Raw genomic sequence first — 17,616 nt, 5'->3', positions numbered from 1 at the left:
TTTTCACTCTGAGAAGCCAAATGCATAAACTAAAAACAAACTAGAAGTGATAGTGAAATTAATCTACCAGATCATGAAGATGAAAGATCACTAATTTAAAACTCAGCTCACATTTGCAAAGAATAATTGAAATGAATAATTATTTGAACAAAGAAATCTTTAACCTTTTAGTGTATTGACTTTTGTTGTATCATCACTGTGGTTGGCAAAATGCTCTTGCCAGATTTTGTAAGCTTTTTAGTACCTGTAATGGATTTCTGTGCAAATTATCAAAGCAGGCAAATCATCAACCTTCTGGAATTATTTTTTTAATCAAAACACACTAGGAAGCAGGTATTTCAGAGTATATTCTGAAATTGTTTGTGTGGAGAAAAACTTCCCTGGTTGAAATCCTTTTTCCACTGAAAACATTTCTCAAATCCTATCTATTTTAATAGGATCAAGATTTCATTTACTGGTTGGTTTGGGGGTTTTTCCCCTCCTTTTTTGCTTACTTATGGGCACTTGTTCCATGAAAAGCACATTCATTAAATTTCAAACACTCTTCTAATTTTAGTTTTGTTATCAATAATTTAGTACCCCTGAAGAAACATTGTATGATGGCTTCAATGACCCTAGGGACAGACACAGTGAAATCTTATCTAGAAGGTACAGTTTCTACAAACAGAAATGGAATGAAAAGAAAACAAATTAAACCTCATTAATTTCATTTTATGAGGCCACTACTGCTTACAAGAAGAAAAATAATACAGAAACATAGCAGCAAATTAAGTACCCAAATAAAACTTAACTTCAGAAAGCTCATGTTGCCATGTAGTTTTATCTTTATTCCAAACCACTTACTTTTACACTTTCTCTTAATCTCATCATATATTTATTTTATATGAACTCCCTGATGTGAGCTCTCAACACAGAGTTGCAAAAATATGTGCACCTTGCTGTTTTTCTGTCACATTTCAATTTATTATCCTATCACATAAACACAAAAAATGTTTACTTTCAGCTACCTGAACAGTTCCAAACATCTTCACAGCTTCAGAAATTCTCTTAAACAGTTTTTGTCAGAGATCAAAACCATACCTACAGAGATCATGTACATCCATCCTGCTCAAAGCCTGTCATGCTTCCCCATGAAGCCCTGGCACTGCTGGACATGACCCAGGATAAGCCCAGGGTTAGCCTGGCTGTCTCTTATGGGAATACTGGGGAGCAGCTGGCCTCTGCAGTGCAGTGTAGTCCCAGTTTTGGGGGCATTTTCCAAACAGGAAATACCAGAATCCAACTGTGTTGGATTTTTTGGCCACACAGCTGCATGAACAGAAAGATCTTTCCAATTTCCTCCTGAATTGTCCTGTCTCTCAAGCATCTCATTCACTTTCAATTGTCCATATATTTGATTTCAATACTAATAAAAACTTATTTTGTTTTAGCACTTTTCCCAGCTTCAAAATCATAACTGACCTTTGCCTTTCAGGCCTTCTGCTTCATCTTGTTCATTTTACCCAGAAAAAAATTCCTCTGAGTTATTGCTACTGTCTCTGTACCCTGCACACATTCTGCATAAATGCATTTGCATACTCTTTTTTAATTATTCATTGCAGCTGACACATATTTTCTCAAATGCTGAAATATTTCTTGATGCAGTTGTACTGGGAGAGTCCTGACAGAGTGCACAGTTCTCCCTTCAGGTTACAGCAAGTCAGATTTAAAGTGCTACACGTGTTTGTTCCCACTTCAGGCCTGTTGTTTATTTGCTTTCAATTTTCTATAATGCAGGGTTCTGACTACACCTTACATCAACAGTTCGACTCAATAAGGGCTTTTGATCAATAAACTTTTATGACAGAACAGTTTAATGATAGGTGTTCGTTCCTGTTCATCACCTGTATTATTACCCCACAGGAGTTTGGTTCTTTTTTCAGAGGTTCAGATTTAATCCAGCAAATTTTTGCAATTATTTTTTCATTTTTAAAGAAAACTGTCTCCATAAACACTTCCACTCTTCCCAATGGATTTTTTTGTGACAGTATTTTACATATATAATTCCCCTTATGCAAATATGAAAGAGAGTGAGTGGAAAACTTGCTGAGTTCCTCTGGAAAACATTTTAACAATGCAGAAGCTCAAACAGCCTCAGCTGTTTATTTTAAAATGCTGCCTAGAACCAAAAATGCTATTATTTATTTAAATGTAAATAAATGAAAACATGAAAAAAAATTTAACAGATGTCTTTGGACAGAAACATGTTTAAGAAGGACTGTTGAGTAGCTCACAAGGAAATGGTCTCTAACATTTTCATTTCTGTACTAACTAGCATCTCCAAATTCATGCCTCATTCATGGAGAGAAATAAAAAATGAAGCAAAAATATTTTGACTTGTCTCATTTTATATACAGTGCTTCTGGAAGAGGCATTGTATATAAAATGAGACAAGTTGAAATATTTTTGTTCTGATATTATCACTAAATGCACTGTAAACCACAGAAAATACACATATGTAAAGTCTTTTCTATAATGTCACTTCCATTGCTAACAATCACTTGTTGGACATTTATAATTGCCTCTACAACACATGATCATCCTCTCTCTCTCTCTCTAACATATTATACTCCCAGGCACAACTCCAAAAGTCTTGTTGAAACATGGATAGATTTCATGGTGTGCTTTTACTGTGATGTGGTTAATATTCCTTGGCTTGCATTCAAGTCAACTGTTTTGAGAGGGATAAAAAAAGAAAATATTGGTCCAAATTTCTCTCCGTAGAGGGACAGACTTCTCAGGTTTGCCTAACTGAAATTCATTCATATACTGAATACTACCTAATAGGAATTTCCTTTGATTATTAAAATATGTTAACATAAAAATATAAAATCCCAGAAAATTGATATTATATTGTGGAACAGTTTTGTTTGGCTTTTTAAAACATTTTTCTTCTACAGATAGTTTAGATGGAAGAAAAAAAAATATTTTGTCAAAATTAGAATCAATTCTCACAGTTGCTTTCTGCTTTTCATCTGCACATATATTTTTCTAAATGTGTATTTCAAGGTTAAAATATTCCATGCATTATTTCTATTTCTTTGGAAACCATTTAGATGCATTTAAAAAACTGACTTACCTTCTGATTTATGCTGTTGATTTGTTGGTAGCAGTGTTGGAGGAGATTTCCACCATCATGTCAGAAATTTTTGTGTAACAAATTGATTCACTTTTTGAAATATTGCTTAGTAAAAAAATTGATGAAATATGAGTTTGAAGAAGATGACTTTGCTTTGATGCAAGAAAGAGTTTAGTTTTACCTTAAGATGATATAATTTGTCTCTTTGGTACTTGCTTAGAAACAAAATACTGTAATTTTTTTAGAAACTAAATACTCTAATTTTTTTTCTGAATTTTCTTTAGAATGTTGATGCATTTGTAGCATTATGTTGCCTAAAGTTATCATAAGTTGTTTTATAACCTTTAGGCAAGACTATAATTTTTGTAGTCTGACAAGTTTCTGAAATGCTCTAGAAAGCATTGGATCTTTACTGCTGCTTGACAATTTTTTTCAGAATCTTTCAAACAGGAATTAATTTTTCTCAAAATGCATATGCTCATGTTTTCACATTCAAAAAGTTATCCTCTTTATTTTGTTTTTCTTTTGCTACTTTTCAAATGCTAGGAAGTACTGTCTGGGAATATAGTTAAGATATTTGCTTTATATTTAAATGTGATTGAAGATAAATAATTTGGTTTTAAAACTGGCTTTTTGAAATATGTATTAGTAGCTTTTAAAATATGGATATCTTCATTAAATAACCTTTTTTATGTGCTCTCCTTCCTATATTCATGCTACTTAACTATTCAGTTTGAAGACATTAAGTACAAAAAAACAATCAGTTCCATCATTACATTTTCCCTGACAATGTAGGCTTGTCCTAGACGTAAATTTACAAGGTCATCCTACCAAACAGCTGATAAATTTTTTATAAACCATACTTTAATGGTTTTCAGTGATGACAAGTTTTCTATACACAGATGAATATGTAACACTCAGCTGGGAAAGGGTTGAACAGTACAGATTGTTTACAATTTTCACATTTCCAAAATTTGCAATGCAACATTTTTTCAGGAAGTTTCCATGGTTTGTACTTGGACACAAGGCAGTGAAGCTTAAACTAGGAAGCAGAAATAATAGTTATAAGTCTAAACAAATGTGTCACTCAAGGTTAACACTTGGGTCTCAAAAAAAAGTGTTTTCTTTCCTGATATATTCTTAATGGGCTTTGAGAAGGCTGTGCGAAAATTAAGGGGTAGGGACCTTTCTTGCTTGATTCCTGTCTTGCCAAGCACTCAAAGTCAATAACACAAACTTTAAGCTTTTATTGCAACCTTAAATATATTTCAATATTTCCCTCCTTCCTATGCAAGCAATGCCCAAAAATATTTACAAAGCTAATTATGAATTCATAAGACATCAACAGGAAGATGCAATCCATAAGAACAAAAGTGTATGGTTTCTGTGGATTTTCTTTCACCATAAAAATAATGAATTTGTGATAATTCCACTGATGTCCAAAGGCTTAAATAACTATAAAAAAGAGTAAGATGTCTAGATGCGGTTAATAAGTTAGCCAGGTGAGAGCAAGGATCAAGGAAAACTGTCATAATCTGATGAAACATTCAAGTCAAAGATGAGATGGATTATCTGAACATGGGTGAAATAAAGCTATCATCTTGAGCAATTTATGATGATCCATAAATGAAAGTTAAAGCCTATGGAGAAAGTGCAAGCACTCCCAAAGTCAAGCATACCTTGGAAATGCATGAAAGCAGTTTAATTAACAAAAAATACTGACTGAGCTCACATGCCAAGAAAGAAAAAATCTGTCATCAATGTGCAAGACACAAAGCACTATCTGAAGCAAAACCATGCAGTTTGTCCAGTTTATCACCACAACATTGCTGTCAGTGAGTAGCAAGAGCAAGAGAAGTTGGGAAGATACTGGCAAGTCACATTACAATGTCTGCCACATCCCTCTATTCAAGGAACTAATGAATACCACAGTCAACAAAAGGGTTGCATATACAACACATGGGAAGTTATGGGAGAAAAGGAATATCAAATGAAAGTATGATTTTATACATGCAATATTCCTAAGTGAGAAAATCTGCAACTATACAATAAAGAAAAACAAAAAGTCTTTACACATTACAGAAATAAAACAGAAAAAAGTAGACTCAGCACATAGATATGCATAACAAAATTTCTGAACTCATTGAAAAATACTTCTATAAATATAACAGTAAAAAATTAACTCTCTTCTTTCTTTTCAAGACCCCACATGTTTATTAATGCAGCTGAGAGAGAGTGACAGAAAGATGACTCTTAACCATTCAACTGAATTTTGAACTGCTGCTAGGGCTTGTTCTTCCTATTTCAAGATCAAGACCAGAAAACTACAAGGAACACAGTTCTCTAAAGAAATTCCAAGACTGGTTTAGTGTCCAGGGATAAAATTAATTCCAACAACTTATAAAATTGCTGCTATGTTTTCTTTCATCTACTAATTCCAGCAGTGTTTAGATAGCAAATGTTATTCAGCTAAATTCCAACTAAAGGGGCCAGGCAGCATACATCCAGCTAAATGTATATAGTTGATTGAAGAGCTTAATATAAAAGATAACATCTAAAATATTTGAGGGTTATTCTCTTTGCAGAAAATAGGACAGTAGAACAAATAGGACAAAAAAATTCAATGCATGACAAAGTTTGCCTAAGCTGCCCTCTCCTTTAACTACTGAAGGAGCATAGGCCTTTTTCTTGACAACCTTAACTAGGTGGGATATATCTGTGCCATAATATAATCCCTCTGAAGTTAACTACTCCATTAGCTTCTGGGTAATTTGTGGGGGAAAAATCATGTTTCTGGTTTTCAGTTGAGCAATCTGAAAGGTCAGAGTTCTGTGAATGTGAATCTCACCTTCCCCATTTCCCATATCACAACTACATACAGCATACACATCTAAACATGTATGAGGAAAATAGATTTTTAGATACTTTCCCCACTTAAGATTGGTTTAAAGGGTTCTGGACCCATAAGGATGTCTGCTCTCTTGGACAGAAGGTCCTGTATTTCTCACAAATATCATATGAAGCATACTACATTCCTCAGATGGAGCAGAATTTAATCAGAAGCAAGTCCTCCCTGTCTGTCAGATCAGCAGTTTTCCCCTAGAGTATCCATATATGGTACCTAATTTTCAGAAATAAGAGCTTAATTTCTAACATTCAGATATAATACATCTGTTCTGGGTGGGAAAGCCAGCTGAGCCTGCACTGAACTCTCTTCCTCCTGTTACACAAAGAATCAAATGTCAATATGATGCAGTTTCACTGCCTCTAGAATAACTGGTCTGGTATGGAAAAGATGAACTGATGAGCTCACAGATGGTTTTTTCAAAACATTTGTGCAGCTTCCACAGATTTTGCAGAAGAAAATCTGGAAATATTTTGGGAAGTTCATGTTTTAGTTTAGGCACTCAAGAAGCATGTATGAAATAGCACATAAGTAATCAGGTATCCAGTTTTATTTCCAAAGGCATAAAAATTCTTGTCAGTAATTAAATAAAATATTCCTAAGACTAAAGATACAGAAGGTATATGTAAGTGCAGTTTAGAATATAAAACAACTTTCTCTAGAGCCTTAACATGGTTCTTTGAAGAGCAAGGTACAAAGAAATAGAAATACACTGCAACTGTCTTCTTATAATGTTTCCTGATGAAATAAAATGAAAACCAAACCTCCATTCCCATTCTATAGTATAAAATGAGGGCCAAAGTGTCATTGTATTTCTATTGACTCTGTGAGCAGATATTCTAAAACAAGGTGTAAATGAGGCTTTCCATGCCAGGGGAGCTGAATATAAATAGGAAGTGTATTAAATGGCAAACATGAAAACAGTTTTACAGTTGGCTTCAGGCCTGTTTCCCATTCTTTACTAATCATGCTGCAGCACAGTTATATTTGAATGTTTATTTAATACTCTAAAAACATTTTCAGGCATGGAAAAATGAAGCCTAGAATGAAAGCCATCCCTCCTCGACTGTGACTGGCATTGTTTTACTGCTTTTGTTTTACTTTTCACAGTAAATTAAGTCTGTAAATGTTGCCAGTGAAAATCTTCACTGTCACTTTCACAAGGGCTCTCTCAGATGTGAGAGGCTCTACTCCATGGCAGCACTGACATGACTTGGATGCTAAGCCTCTGAATGCTCCTCTCAGCTGATAAGTCAACTATACATTCACTGGAAATTGGCTGAGCTATTTCTTTTTCCATTACTTCAGGCAAAAAAATTCCTTTTGTCCATTCAGAGCTAGAAAGTGAGCTATTTCAGCTGAGGGAGGTCAGGAAGAGGACATGAAAAGTTCCTTCAGATCTTGGCTGTCAGTGTTCTCAAAAGCCTGCTTTTCAAAAATATTTCTTAAGAAAAAGGTGTTATCTTTCATATTTCCATATATAGAAATACAGCTTATCCATGTAAACTTAAAATAAATTTTTCTTTCTTGACATTTTGTATTGATTTTTTCCTACATTTTCATAATAGGTTTAGTCACAGACATAACAAATTTGCTCCTGCAAAATATTAATGACAAACAACTGATGGCAATGGTAAAGCTGAAGGACTTCATTTTCAGACTTTAACTGAAATGTTAAATGTTAAACTTCTGTTTAGAAAGACATCAACAAATTTGATCTGAATTCGTAGTCTCAACTGGAGTTTTTACAAAGGTGTTTTTTATAATTTTAATTTTTCAAAACAACAAATATCCTGTGTGTACATTTCTGTTAGTATTAATGCACTCTGAAAGAAACCAACTGTTTAATCTTTGATAGTTTAGATTTTACAATATTTACAAAACCACTAGCTCAAAACTGTATACAAGAAAGTTTTCTTGCAGCTTGTAGTATCAGCCAATCCTTTTCTACAGCATTATCTCATTTTGGCAACTGTACTGAACAAAATTTATTTCAGCACTGTTTTAGCAAATGAACAATCTGGCCTTGACACACAATAATGATTTGGTTTCATTTACCTCTCCAATATTCTTTTTGTTGTTCTTAGGTCTTCCTTCTTTATCTCATTGCAGTTAAGGAACTGAATAAATTCTAAACACATCTCTCTTGGATTGAAATATTTTGTAATTGCATATATATATTTAAATCTAATATGTTATTTTCCCTTAAGAATATTAAGTATGAGACAATGAAAATCAACCTAGTCCAGAGGATATCAAGTTTTAAATTGACATATACTCTCTAGAGCACAGACATTAAAGCCAGAATAATAATCCAAAATAAGTCCAGACATTTGTATAGAATTCTTACTGACAGATCATCAAAATAAGACAAGCAACCAAACAGCAGGTTTGTGGGTTTTTTCACCAGGAAAAGGAAAAAAACTTCCATTGACTTAAAGAATAAAGACAACAAGGTATTTAACTCAAACTAACTGATGGATTATTGTACTTGTGGTCATAAAGAGTATAGAGCCTTAAACTTAGCTGCACAATGTGTATTAACCCAGGGCTTCTCAAAGTAAAACAAAAACATTGCAAATTACCAATGAGGAAAGTGAAATGTTGAAGGAAATAATGTCACAGATCACTAATAATAACAGTGATATTAACCATGGAATAGCTGCTTAACCATTCATTTCTTCTGGACATGTACTATAGAATTACTGTTATCAAAACTGTGAGAGGATGTAGCACTGCTCTGCTGCAATAGTGAGGACAGGCATTCATGGGAGCTGTGAAGAAAAATAGTGTTCTGCAAATCTTTTTTTTAGAACTAACTTAGTAGGTCCTCAGTGAATACAGATTAGAGACTTCTTTCCAGAAGATGAAAGCTGTGTTGGCATAAGCAATGACTGCTCTTAATTTAAAATGTTCTCAGTCTTTTTTTATATATTTATTTAAAGGTTTTAAAGCAATCTTAGTCAAAGTGCCAAAATCATGCAATGATGACAGGAATGAAGGAAAAGGAGACAAAACCACAGGATTACTGTAGAGCAGGTTACATCTATGTAGAGATGACATACAGACTGCATTACCCAATTTACAAAATGCAGATCATCTGTGTCCAGTTTAACCTTAAGTGTCAGGATATCCAAAATACTAGTTTTGATAGTCCTTGTTTGACTGGAAGTATCTAATGCTTATATTTGTTTAGACTGTATTCCACTTAATTAAGTTTTGACAGTTGTAGCAGAGTACTGTGGGAAACCCAACCCTGCCTACTAATTTATATGTTATTTGTCATTAATATAGCATAAACAAAAAGTATACTTTAACACCCAGATCTATTTAGCTGTATTTCTTCATTTACTATTGATCACAAAATATGAGGTTTTCATAGACACTGTGTTTTCAGAAATATCCAACTCCAACAGCTACCAAATACACAGGCCTCTTAACTTTGATGCAGAACAGTCAAATACCAAAAAAATTAGTTACTTACCTGACACTGAACAGAAATGTTAAAATAATCCTAGTTGAAACAGTCAGCAATTTTAGTGTGATAATCTTCCATTTAAGTCCTAGTCCAAATGAGAAATTTTGAATCCAGGTTTTCCAGGGTCATAAGTAAAAGGTCTCTCCAAACCAGAGATTAACACAAGAGTAAATAATGGCCTGTTTGCCATTTATAAACAAAATAAATCTGATGAAAGAACTCAGCTTGTTCCAAAGAGGAAAAGGCAAGTTTCCTAAAATAACTGAAAATATTAGTAAGGGAAATATTTAATTCCCAGTAGAGCTGGAGGCTTTACAGTTTTAGTCCTGCTCAGAACAGCTTATGTTGCTGAGGTAACGAGCTTTCTCACTCAGCTGGTGAAATTCATTGCTCCTGAGTAGCAAGAATTACTTTACATTTAACCAATACAGAGAATATTTAAAATGCTCTGCCCTCCTTTACTGTATTTTTCAGACACTGAACTGAAGTATCACAAAATATTAAAGAAAAACAATACCAAAAAAAATAAAATTCACAAGGTACTAAAAATATATACAGAGCATATTAAATTTGTTGTAAGTACAGAAGCTTTTGTAGCCACTTACCCAGGCACTCACACATCTGCCACAAGTGGTGATTTTGAAATCTCCATAGAGATCCTTGATGGCACCAGTTGTAAAGAATCCCTCCACCATCAGCAGAATGCCATATACAAAGAATGCAGCTGCTACACCATATATCACGTACTTGAAGATGTCAATCCTGTATAGGAACAGCAAAAATTAATTATCTGCATAAATATTTAAAGCTGACTGAAATTTCAGGGTGAGACAATCAGACCCCGAGAGTCTCCAACTTTATGACTGACTGGAGTCAGTGTAAGTGCTGATGTGCCATAATGGCAGCAGAAGCTGGGGAGAGGAATGAACTTTGAAATAAAATAGTGTTTCTATAAGAAACACTGGGTCTTTTAATCCAATTAAATGTACAAATGGATCTGTTTAGGTAAGAAAGCAAAAATTGTCACATCAATTTAGAAGTCAGTTATTTTTCAGTTTTTTTCCTCTAAATGAAGTAGAAAGAAAAAAACAGAAAAGGAAAAGGAAGCAAAAATCTGACACATCTCCTAACTCACATTCTATCCAGCACCTAGGTTGTAGAAGATATTTAGTTACAATCTTCAATAAAACTTTCTACACATACAAGTAGTTCTCAAGCTGTCATGTCAGTCTGTGCTACCTTCTCATTGTTATTCTCCCACTTACTCTCCAGTGGGAAAAGTGTTTGACACAGAATAATAAAGTCATCAAGAGAGGTTCCTTACTTCAAACCAGAAATACATCATTCGAGAAGTAATGAGGTCAGATCTGGAATTCTTCTATAATGAGGTTTTAAAACATCATTTCACTGACACACAGCTGAAGCAACAGAGGGATGGCTGGCAGTGTGGCATGCAGGGTCCTAGAAGGCTCATTTCACTACAGAGAAGATTACAGATTACAGATTGGGTTGTGTGGTTATTCTGCCCAGTACTGTCTGTAAATTCAAAACTGGCTCAAGGAGACTGTGCCTCATAAATATTCTCTCATGACCAGCATTTGGGACAAGATTTTTGATAGCTCCTCTCTGCTCTCTTCTCTAAACTTGGAAACATTCCTACTGATGATAGCCTTAGATCAGCAAATTTCAAAGTTCTCTACTTCAACTTCTCTAAAAAAAACTAGCCACATAAATTTCCAGTCTGTTGATGTGACAAGGAAGAAGCTGTGGAACTCTTTATAAAATGGTAATATGCAGATTTAAGATGGTACTAAATGCCAGTCTTATTCTCCAGGTCAAGACAGCAACACCTAACAGTGAAAGACAAAAAATAAGGCTGAGATCTATTAGGATCTGCCAGATGAATTTTGACATACCATTACACATACTGGATATTTTGTCAAGACAATGATAACTTTTTATTTCTATGAAAGGAAATATTTAATAATAACACTTCCTTAGGAGCACATTTTTCATAATCACTCAAGACAACTCACAATACACATTTTACATGTATAATACAATAAAAAAAGCTCAAAAACCTGTTAAAATATCTTTGAGCTTGAATGGCTTTCAAAAGATTCAAAATCAGGTTCAGGTTCAGACATTAAGAAATACAATAAAAATGCAGTTAAACTTTTGACATAACTGGGGATGGGAGAAGTACTAGGAATGAATTCTTTTGGAAATCAGACAGGTTATGTTTTCCCCTAAAATTCTAATACCAAAGCACTTCCATCCTTTTGTCTTTTTTTACATTTCTTTTAGTTTCATAGTAAAATGAAAATTAAAGTAAGTAAATTTCTGCATGGAATAGATACTTGAAAAATTCAAAAGGGTGAAAAAAATTTAACACTGTAGATGGTATGAAATGATGCAGATGAAATTTATTTTAATATATAGAATTCTGATTACATTGCAAAAATCCCATTTCCCTGATTTGACAGTAATTCAGCTATTGTCTCACTTTTTTTTTAAACATCAAAACTGTGTTTTAAGCCTATCTTGTCAATAGTGATTAAAAAAAAGGGTTACAAAACAAATGGACAGCAACTTTGTGGTTATTCCATAAAAACTCTTCCAATTCCTACATCATATACTTTAAACAATTTTGACCTTCATCAGTGGTTGAAGTCTGGGAGTTCTGCCAGCAGCAGCTCCCCCCAGACCTCAATGTGCTCAGTTACAAGCTCTCATTGCCCTAAAGAGATTAGGACTTTTGAGAAGTCCAGAGACTATTTCAGTCCTTACAACAGCCTTTTAAACCATCTGTGCTGAGTCTCCCACTGAGCTGCTTGTGTCAAAAAGCATGCTAAGAGATCTCTGCTTTTTCCTTAGCCTTATGTGCTTCTACAGGAATAACTTTCTCTTAAGCCTTCCTTTCACAAAAGGAAAAAAATATATATAGCCCAACAGTAGCCAAATATAGAAATCTATTTCCTCCTCATCCACTTGTTACAGAGAGGTCACAAAATCTCTGTTCATCAGACTACATGGGATGAAATACTAGACTTATTCCAAGGGAAAAGGATCTCCTGTACAGCAAAGAGTAAAAGGATAAATGAAAATCATGAGACAATCACTCAACTACCTCTTTAAAAGCCAAATAGAATTGTATTGCAATATAGCTACATTTAGTGTCTGCGGTATTTAAAGAAAATATATTACAACAATAACTTTATATATATATATATATATATATATATAGTTTTGAAGATAGCATTGCTATTAAGTTATTCTGCAGCATCTAATACAGTTAATATAAACTTTTATTTTCTCATTAAGTTATAATAGATAAAAGATAGACCTTATAAAATGGAGATTGCCTTTCTTTAAAATAAAATGTGATTCTTTGTGCATGAACTCATGGAGATTAATTGCCATCTGTGCTTCAGCAAATTCTCAAATGCTGCAGACAGAGCATGAGAGCAGCCAGGGAGGTAGAAGAGAACGGCAGAAGGGGTGATGAACGTGAGCCAATGGGCAAGATGGATAAGGACAAAGAGAACAAGAAGGGCTTACACTTGTGTAAGCTGGAATGGAAGGAAAGAGGTGGGTAATGAGCAAAGGAAAGAGACAAAATGATAAAGATAAAATTTTGTTCTTCTGACAGGATTTTAAAAATATATACTATTTTATAAAAAAATATTTCTTTTATATTGAAAAAATATACATTAGTATTTAAGCTAGTCTGACCTAGGCTGCTGAGTAAAATAAGATGAATGATTATCTAAACGTAAAATAATTGTGAAAAGCATCTTGAAATTAGTAAAAGCTTTTTTAAAAAAATATAGATTCATCTAAGCCATATATTTATTGCAATCTGGTAGATTCTCCATGAATTCTGGATCTGCTTTTCCTCACAACATTATGTTCAGAAGTGTTAAAAATATTACTGTTTTTAAATTGTGATTTAAATCAAGCTGATCCTTCAATTTTTAGTTCTTTCTCTGCTGCTAGGTCATTAATTATTCCATATTAACCAGACTCCCCTCATTCATTAGTCTGAATCTGGATTCTATCCAACAAGAAGCAAATTCAAAATATTTCTAGAGAAAACACTTCTTCTGGCAGAAGGTATTCAGGGAAGCCATCAATGCTAACTTCTCAATGAACAGGTTGAAACTGAGAACCAAATAGATTATTCCAGCGGAGACAAGTCAGAGGTAAGTGAAAATATTCTTAGTGAGTCAGACCAATGTTGCAGGTTCCCTACTGTGTATTTTCATGGTGTTTTGGCAAATTTAAGTGTTAAAAATTATAATAAATCAGCAAGAAATAAAATAATTTGTTAAACAAACTTGACTATGTTCAGCAGATTTTTATGAAAAGTGTCTTAATATAGTTTTGGAACAATCTACATACTTGCGAGGGATATTTTTTTAAGTTGGTTAATATAGGAATGCAGTACAGACATTTAGTTGTAATTAACAGCTAAAGCTCACATTAATCTGCTCTGTGACAGGATTCTTATTCTGCTCAGAAAACCATTATATTCTAAAAAATTATGTGTGGATTCAGCCTAAACAAGTGATAAAAGCCTGATATTCCAAAGGTTTTCATTGGCCTACCCACGAGAATACCAGATATTACTGTGGGACTCATTTTCCTGAATTTACAATTCTGTCTCGTGTTTCTATTCCAGAATTTCTAACATAACTTCTCCAATATGTACAATGGTACTGTGATATTGCAGATGTTAAGTAGAACATGATTGCCAGTGAATTGTACCTATACTTTCTGAATGCAAGTAGTTTCAGGCAATTACATATATTTCCAAGCTAAAAAAACCCCCATACATAATAAGAAAAATAAAGTACCAAAGGAATCAAGTACCAAAATGTCAATAAGATTACCATAGTACAACATCTAATCATAAACGGCCTTCATTTTTTTTTTTTTTCAGCTTGCATAGATAATTTAAAAGAATGAAAAATACATGCAAATGTTACCATTGAGGTAGAAGGGCTTATACCCTTTTGGAGGATTTTTTTGGTTTTTAAAATTTTTTCTCTTTCAATGTTAGGGAATTTTGAATATTTGTTGTTTAAACCAAGAACACACAATTATCTCTGTTACTCTGTAAACCAGCAGAAATGCTGGCCTCCATGCTGATCCTCTTGCCCCCTAAGGGACTGATGCTAAGAGGGTGTTGAGACACTGAGATAGCAGCCTCTTCCTCATGCTGTCTCAAGACTGTAGAAATAGTTTTGCAATTGTGTTTTTAGAAGACAGACAAGATATAAGGGAATGCTTGCAAGCTAAGAGGTCTGTTTAGGGTATGCAGAATCCAAGCCCTTGGAACTTTTGTAAAAATGTGCTCAGGCTCTCCTACAAACCAGCTGGGAGCAATTTCTTGGTGTCAGGTCATTATATTACTCACTTAAATAGACTGAGCAAAGAAGACAGCTGGTACTATAAAACAGAGGGAAATTGATAGGAAAAGGAGGAGACAAGCAAAGACAAACTTCAGGAGGAAAACAAATAGGGACAAAAAAGAATTTATTAATAGTCATGTACTACCTGCAAACAAAGACAAAAACACCCAAGTAAAAGCCTAAATGAGGTAAAAGAAACTGAAATATTCTCACAGTGAAGGGGGAAAAAATGAAAGTACTAAAAAAATCCAGCATAAGTCCATGAGGAATTTTTTCTAGATTAGGTTAATAGGGAGTCTAAATTTCAGGAGGGAAGAAAATAAAACTGGAGTATAGAATGCTCAACTAAAGTTCATCAGGAAATGATGAAACGATGAAATCATGAAAACTTTGAGTCCAAAATATTGAATTTTTACTACAACTGATGGACAAGGCTTCTCCTCAACATTGTTTGGGGTTTTATTTATAACCTAATTTTGTTCTGTCTAAAACTACTTAGAAACTTTTTTAGAGATGCTAATTACAGAAGAGATCAGAAGCCTTCTTTGAGTGAAGAAGTAAAAACCCCCACTGGAACTAGTGCAGAGTATTGTGTGGAGTTCTGGTGGAATTACATGATGGTTGTTGTACATTATGGATACTGAATTTCCAGGCAATCTTCTGTACAGTAAAGTGTAAAGAGTGTTGCTAAAGCATATCACAGGATTTGTGTTTCGTTAGTACAACTATAAACTTGGAGAAATACAAAATACATACTGACAGTATAAGACTGACAGATTGTTACTGTATGTCCACATTGATATCATAATAGTGAATTTACCTTCTTCAAATATCCTGTGGAACACAGAGTTAGTTTTACATGGCACATAAAGCATATTTAGCAATATGCATATTACATATAAATATATGCTTTCCATTTTATCTGTTTATAAAGTAAGCTAAGACTAAAGGGAAATAAAAGCAGTTAAAAAAGAAAATGATATTTCTATGGAGATGAACCACCTATTGAGAAAGGGAAAATCACAAGGCATTAAGTGATTATAGCTAAGCTAAGATTCCAGTCAACCAGGAAGGAGAGCTACTAACGCAGTACTATATAATACAGATGTCTGCCAAAAAGTAGGAGACTGTATTTTCACAGAAGAAGAATAATAAATTCTTTATGTAAGATTACTCTACTGGTATTCACATGCACTGCTCTGAATTTTCCAGATTATTCCTCTGGTACTCTCATGGGGTGCCCTGAATTTCCTTACTCAATTTCATAAAATGAGGACTATGTCTTTGCAGGTAATTGCCAAATCCTAAATTTTACTTACATAAGTTCTCACTGGTATTGCATTTAACAGAAAACAGAAGATTGTACTACACAATATAGCTGAGTAGGTGGTAAATGTGACTTTTCAACACTGCATAATCTTGGAAAGGTCACGTTCTCAGGTGCTGATATTTTTTACTGGATTTGTTGCAGCTGCCAATGATACCAGATCTAAAATCCTATGTTCTGCATCTAATATTTAATATGCTGTATTTGTCTAGTGCTGCTATTTATATGTGACTCAATTATTCCAATTAAATAAAAACTGTTCTCCTTAAGTAACCCAAATCTTCAATGACGTTGTTTCTCTGGTGGTTCCTGCCAAATTATAATACCCAAAGAAGACACATGGGTCAAGGTTGGATATTCCAAGCAGAAAAACTTCATTCTTCTACAAAATCTCAGTTGCTATTTCCAAACATGTCATGGCACAGGCCTGCCTAAAGTAGTAATTATTTGATACAGAGCATTATATGTTTTGCTTTCCATAATACAAATAGTATTTTAAACATAATGCGTGTTCAAATTTAAAGAATGCTTTTGGAAGAGATCAAAAACATATGGGGAAAACCAGATTACTACTATTGTGTATCAAGTAGATGCCTTAAACAGAATCACCACACAGTCTAATGCAAATGCTTATAAATATCACATTTAATATCAGCTGTCCTTTACAAAGGGGCACATTGTAATAAATTTCACAGTGTTCAACTTATATAAGTGTAGAAATATTGATGATAACAGTAATATTTTAGTGCTAGCAGAATTCAAATTCTGATAGCATCAAAGTCAACAACAACAAAAATAAAAGACAGCAAATCATAACACCCACTTATCTACCTCTCAAAACATTTTTTTTATCCCTAAGAGGGGAGATACAAAAGATTCTGCACCATTTTTTTGTTTTACTCAAAAGAAAACAATTGTACATATACATATTACAAAACAATACTATCTAATAAACCCTGACTATACGGTAACAGAAAAGTCATCAGGAGGCATCAAACTTGGCCACAGCAATACCTGAAACACAGGTTTCACATCCTGAAAGGAAGGAAATTTTTAGACCTAGGAAGGTGGCACCAATACAGTGTCTATGCAACTTCCTGTAGAGAACACAATGATAGCAGAATTACAGATTGGGACTTCATTTAGTTTACTCTTTGGTTTCATACCTTTAAAGGAAGTGAATTTACAACAACCTGAATTAGCTTTGACTGTAGTAGGAAAATGGGTTTAATGCTACTATCAGGGAGATTTCTTCATTTTCCACTCTAAGAGCATGATTCCCTTGTTCCATGGCCTATATATCACAAACATGTGACAGATGGCACTAACGGGCTTTGAGTACTGAAGAGAAAGAACTGGAAAAGGATGCTG

The 17,616-nt window shown here is 33.9% G+C and overlaps 1 protein-coding gene across 1 annotated transcript in view; it reads right to left on the bottom strand.

The window, feature by feature from the left end:
- GPM6A (glycoprotein M6A) overlaps positions 1-17,616 on the bottom strand; it is a 116,043-nt gene that overhangs the window by 15,498 nt on the left and 82,929 nt on the right. Inside the window, exon 3 of the mRNA XM_021550824.3 lies at positions 10,107-10,263. Within this exon, the coding sequence (XP_021406499.1) occupies positions 10,107-10,263 (157 nt within the window). The remainder of the gene's footprint in view (positions 1-10,106; positions 10,264-17,616) is intronic.

The sequence above is a fragment of the Lonchura striata genome, chromosome 4 (genome assembly GCF_050655825.1).
Source record: "Lonchura striata isolate lonStrDom1 chromosome 4, ASM5065582v1, whole genome shotgun sequence".
NCBI lineage: Eukaryota > Metazoa > Chordata > Aves > Passeriformes > Estrildidae > Lonchura > Lonchura striata.
This window is presented reverse-complemented; position numbering and strand designations above follow the sequence as displayed.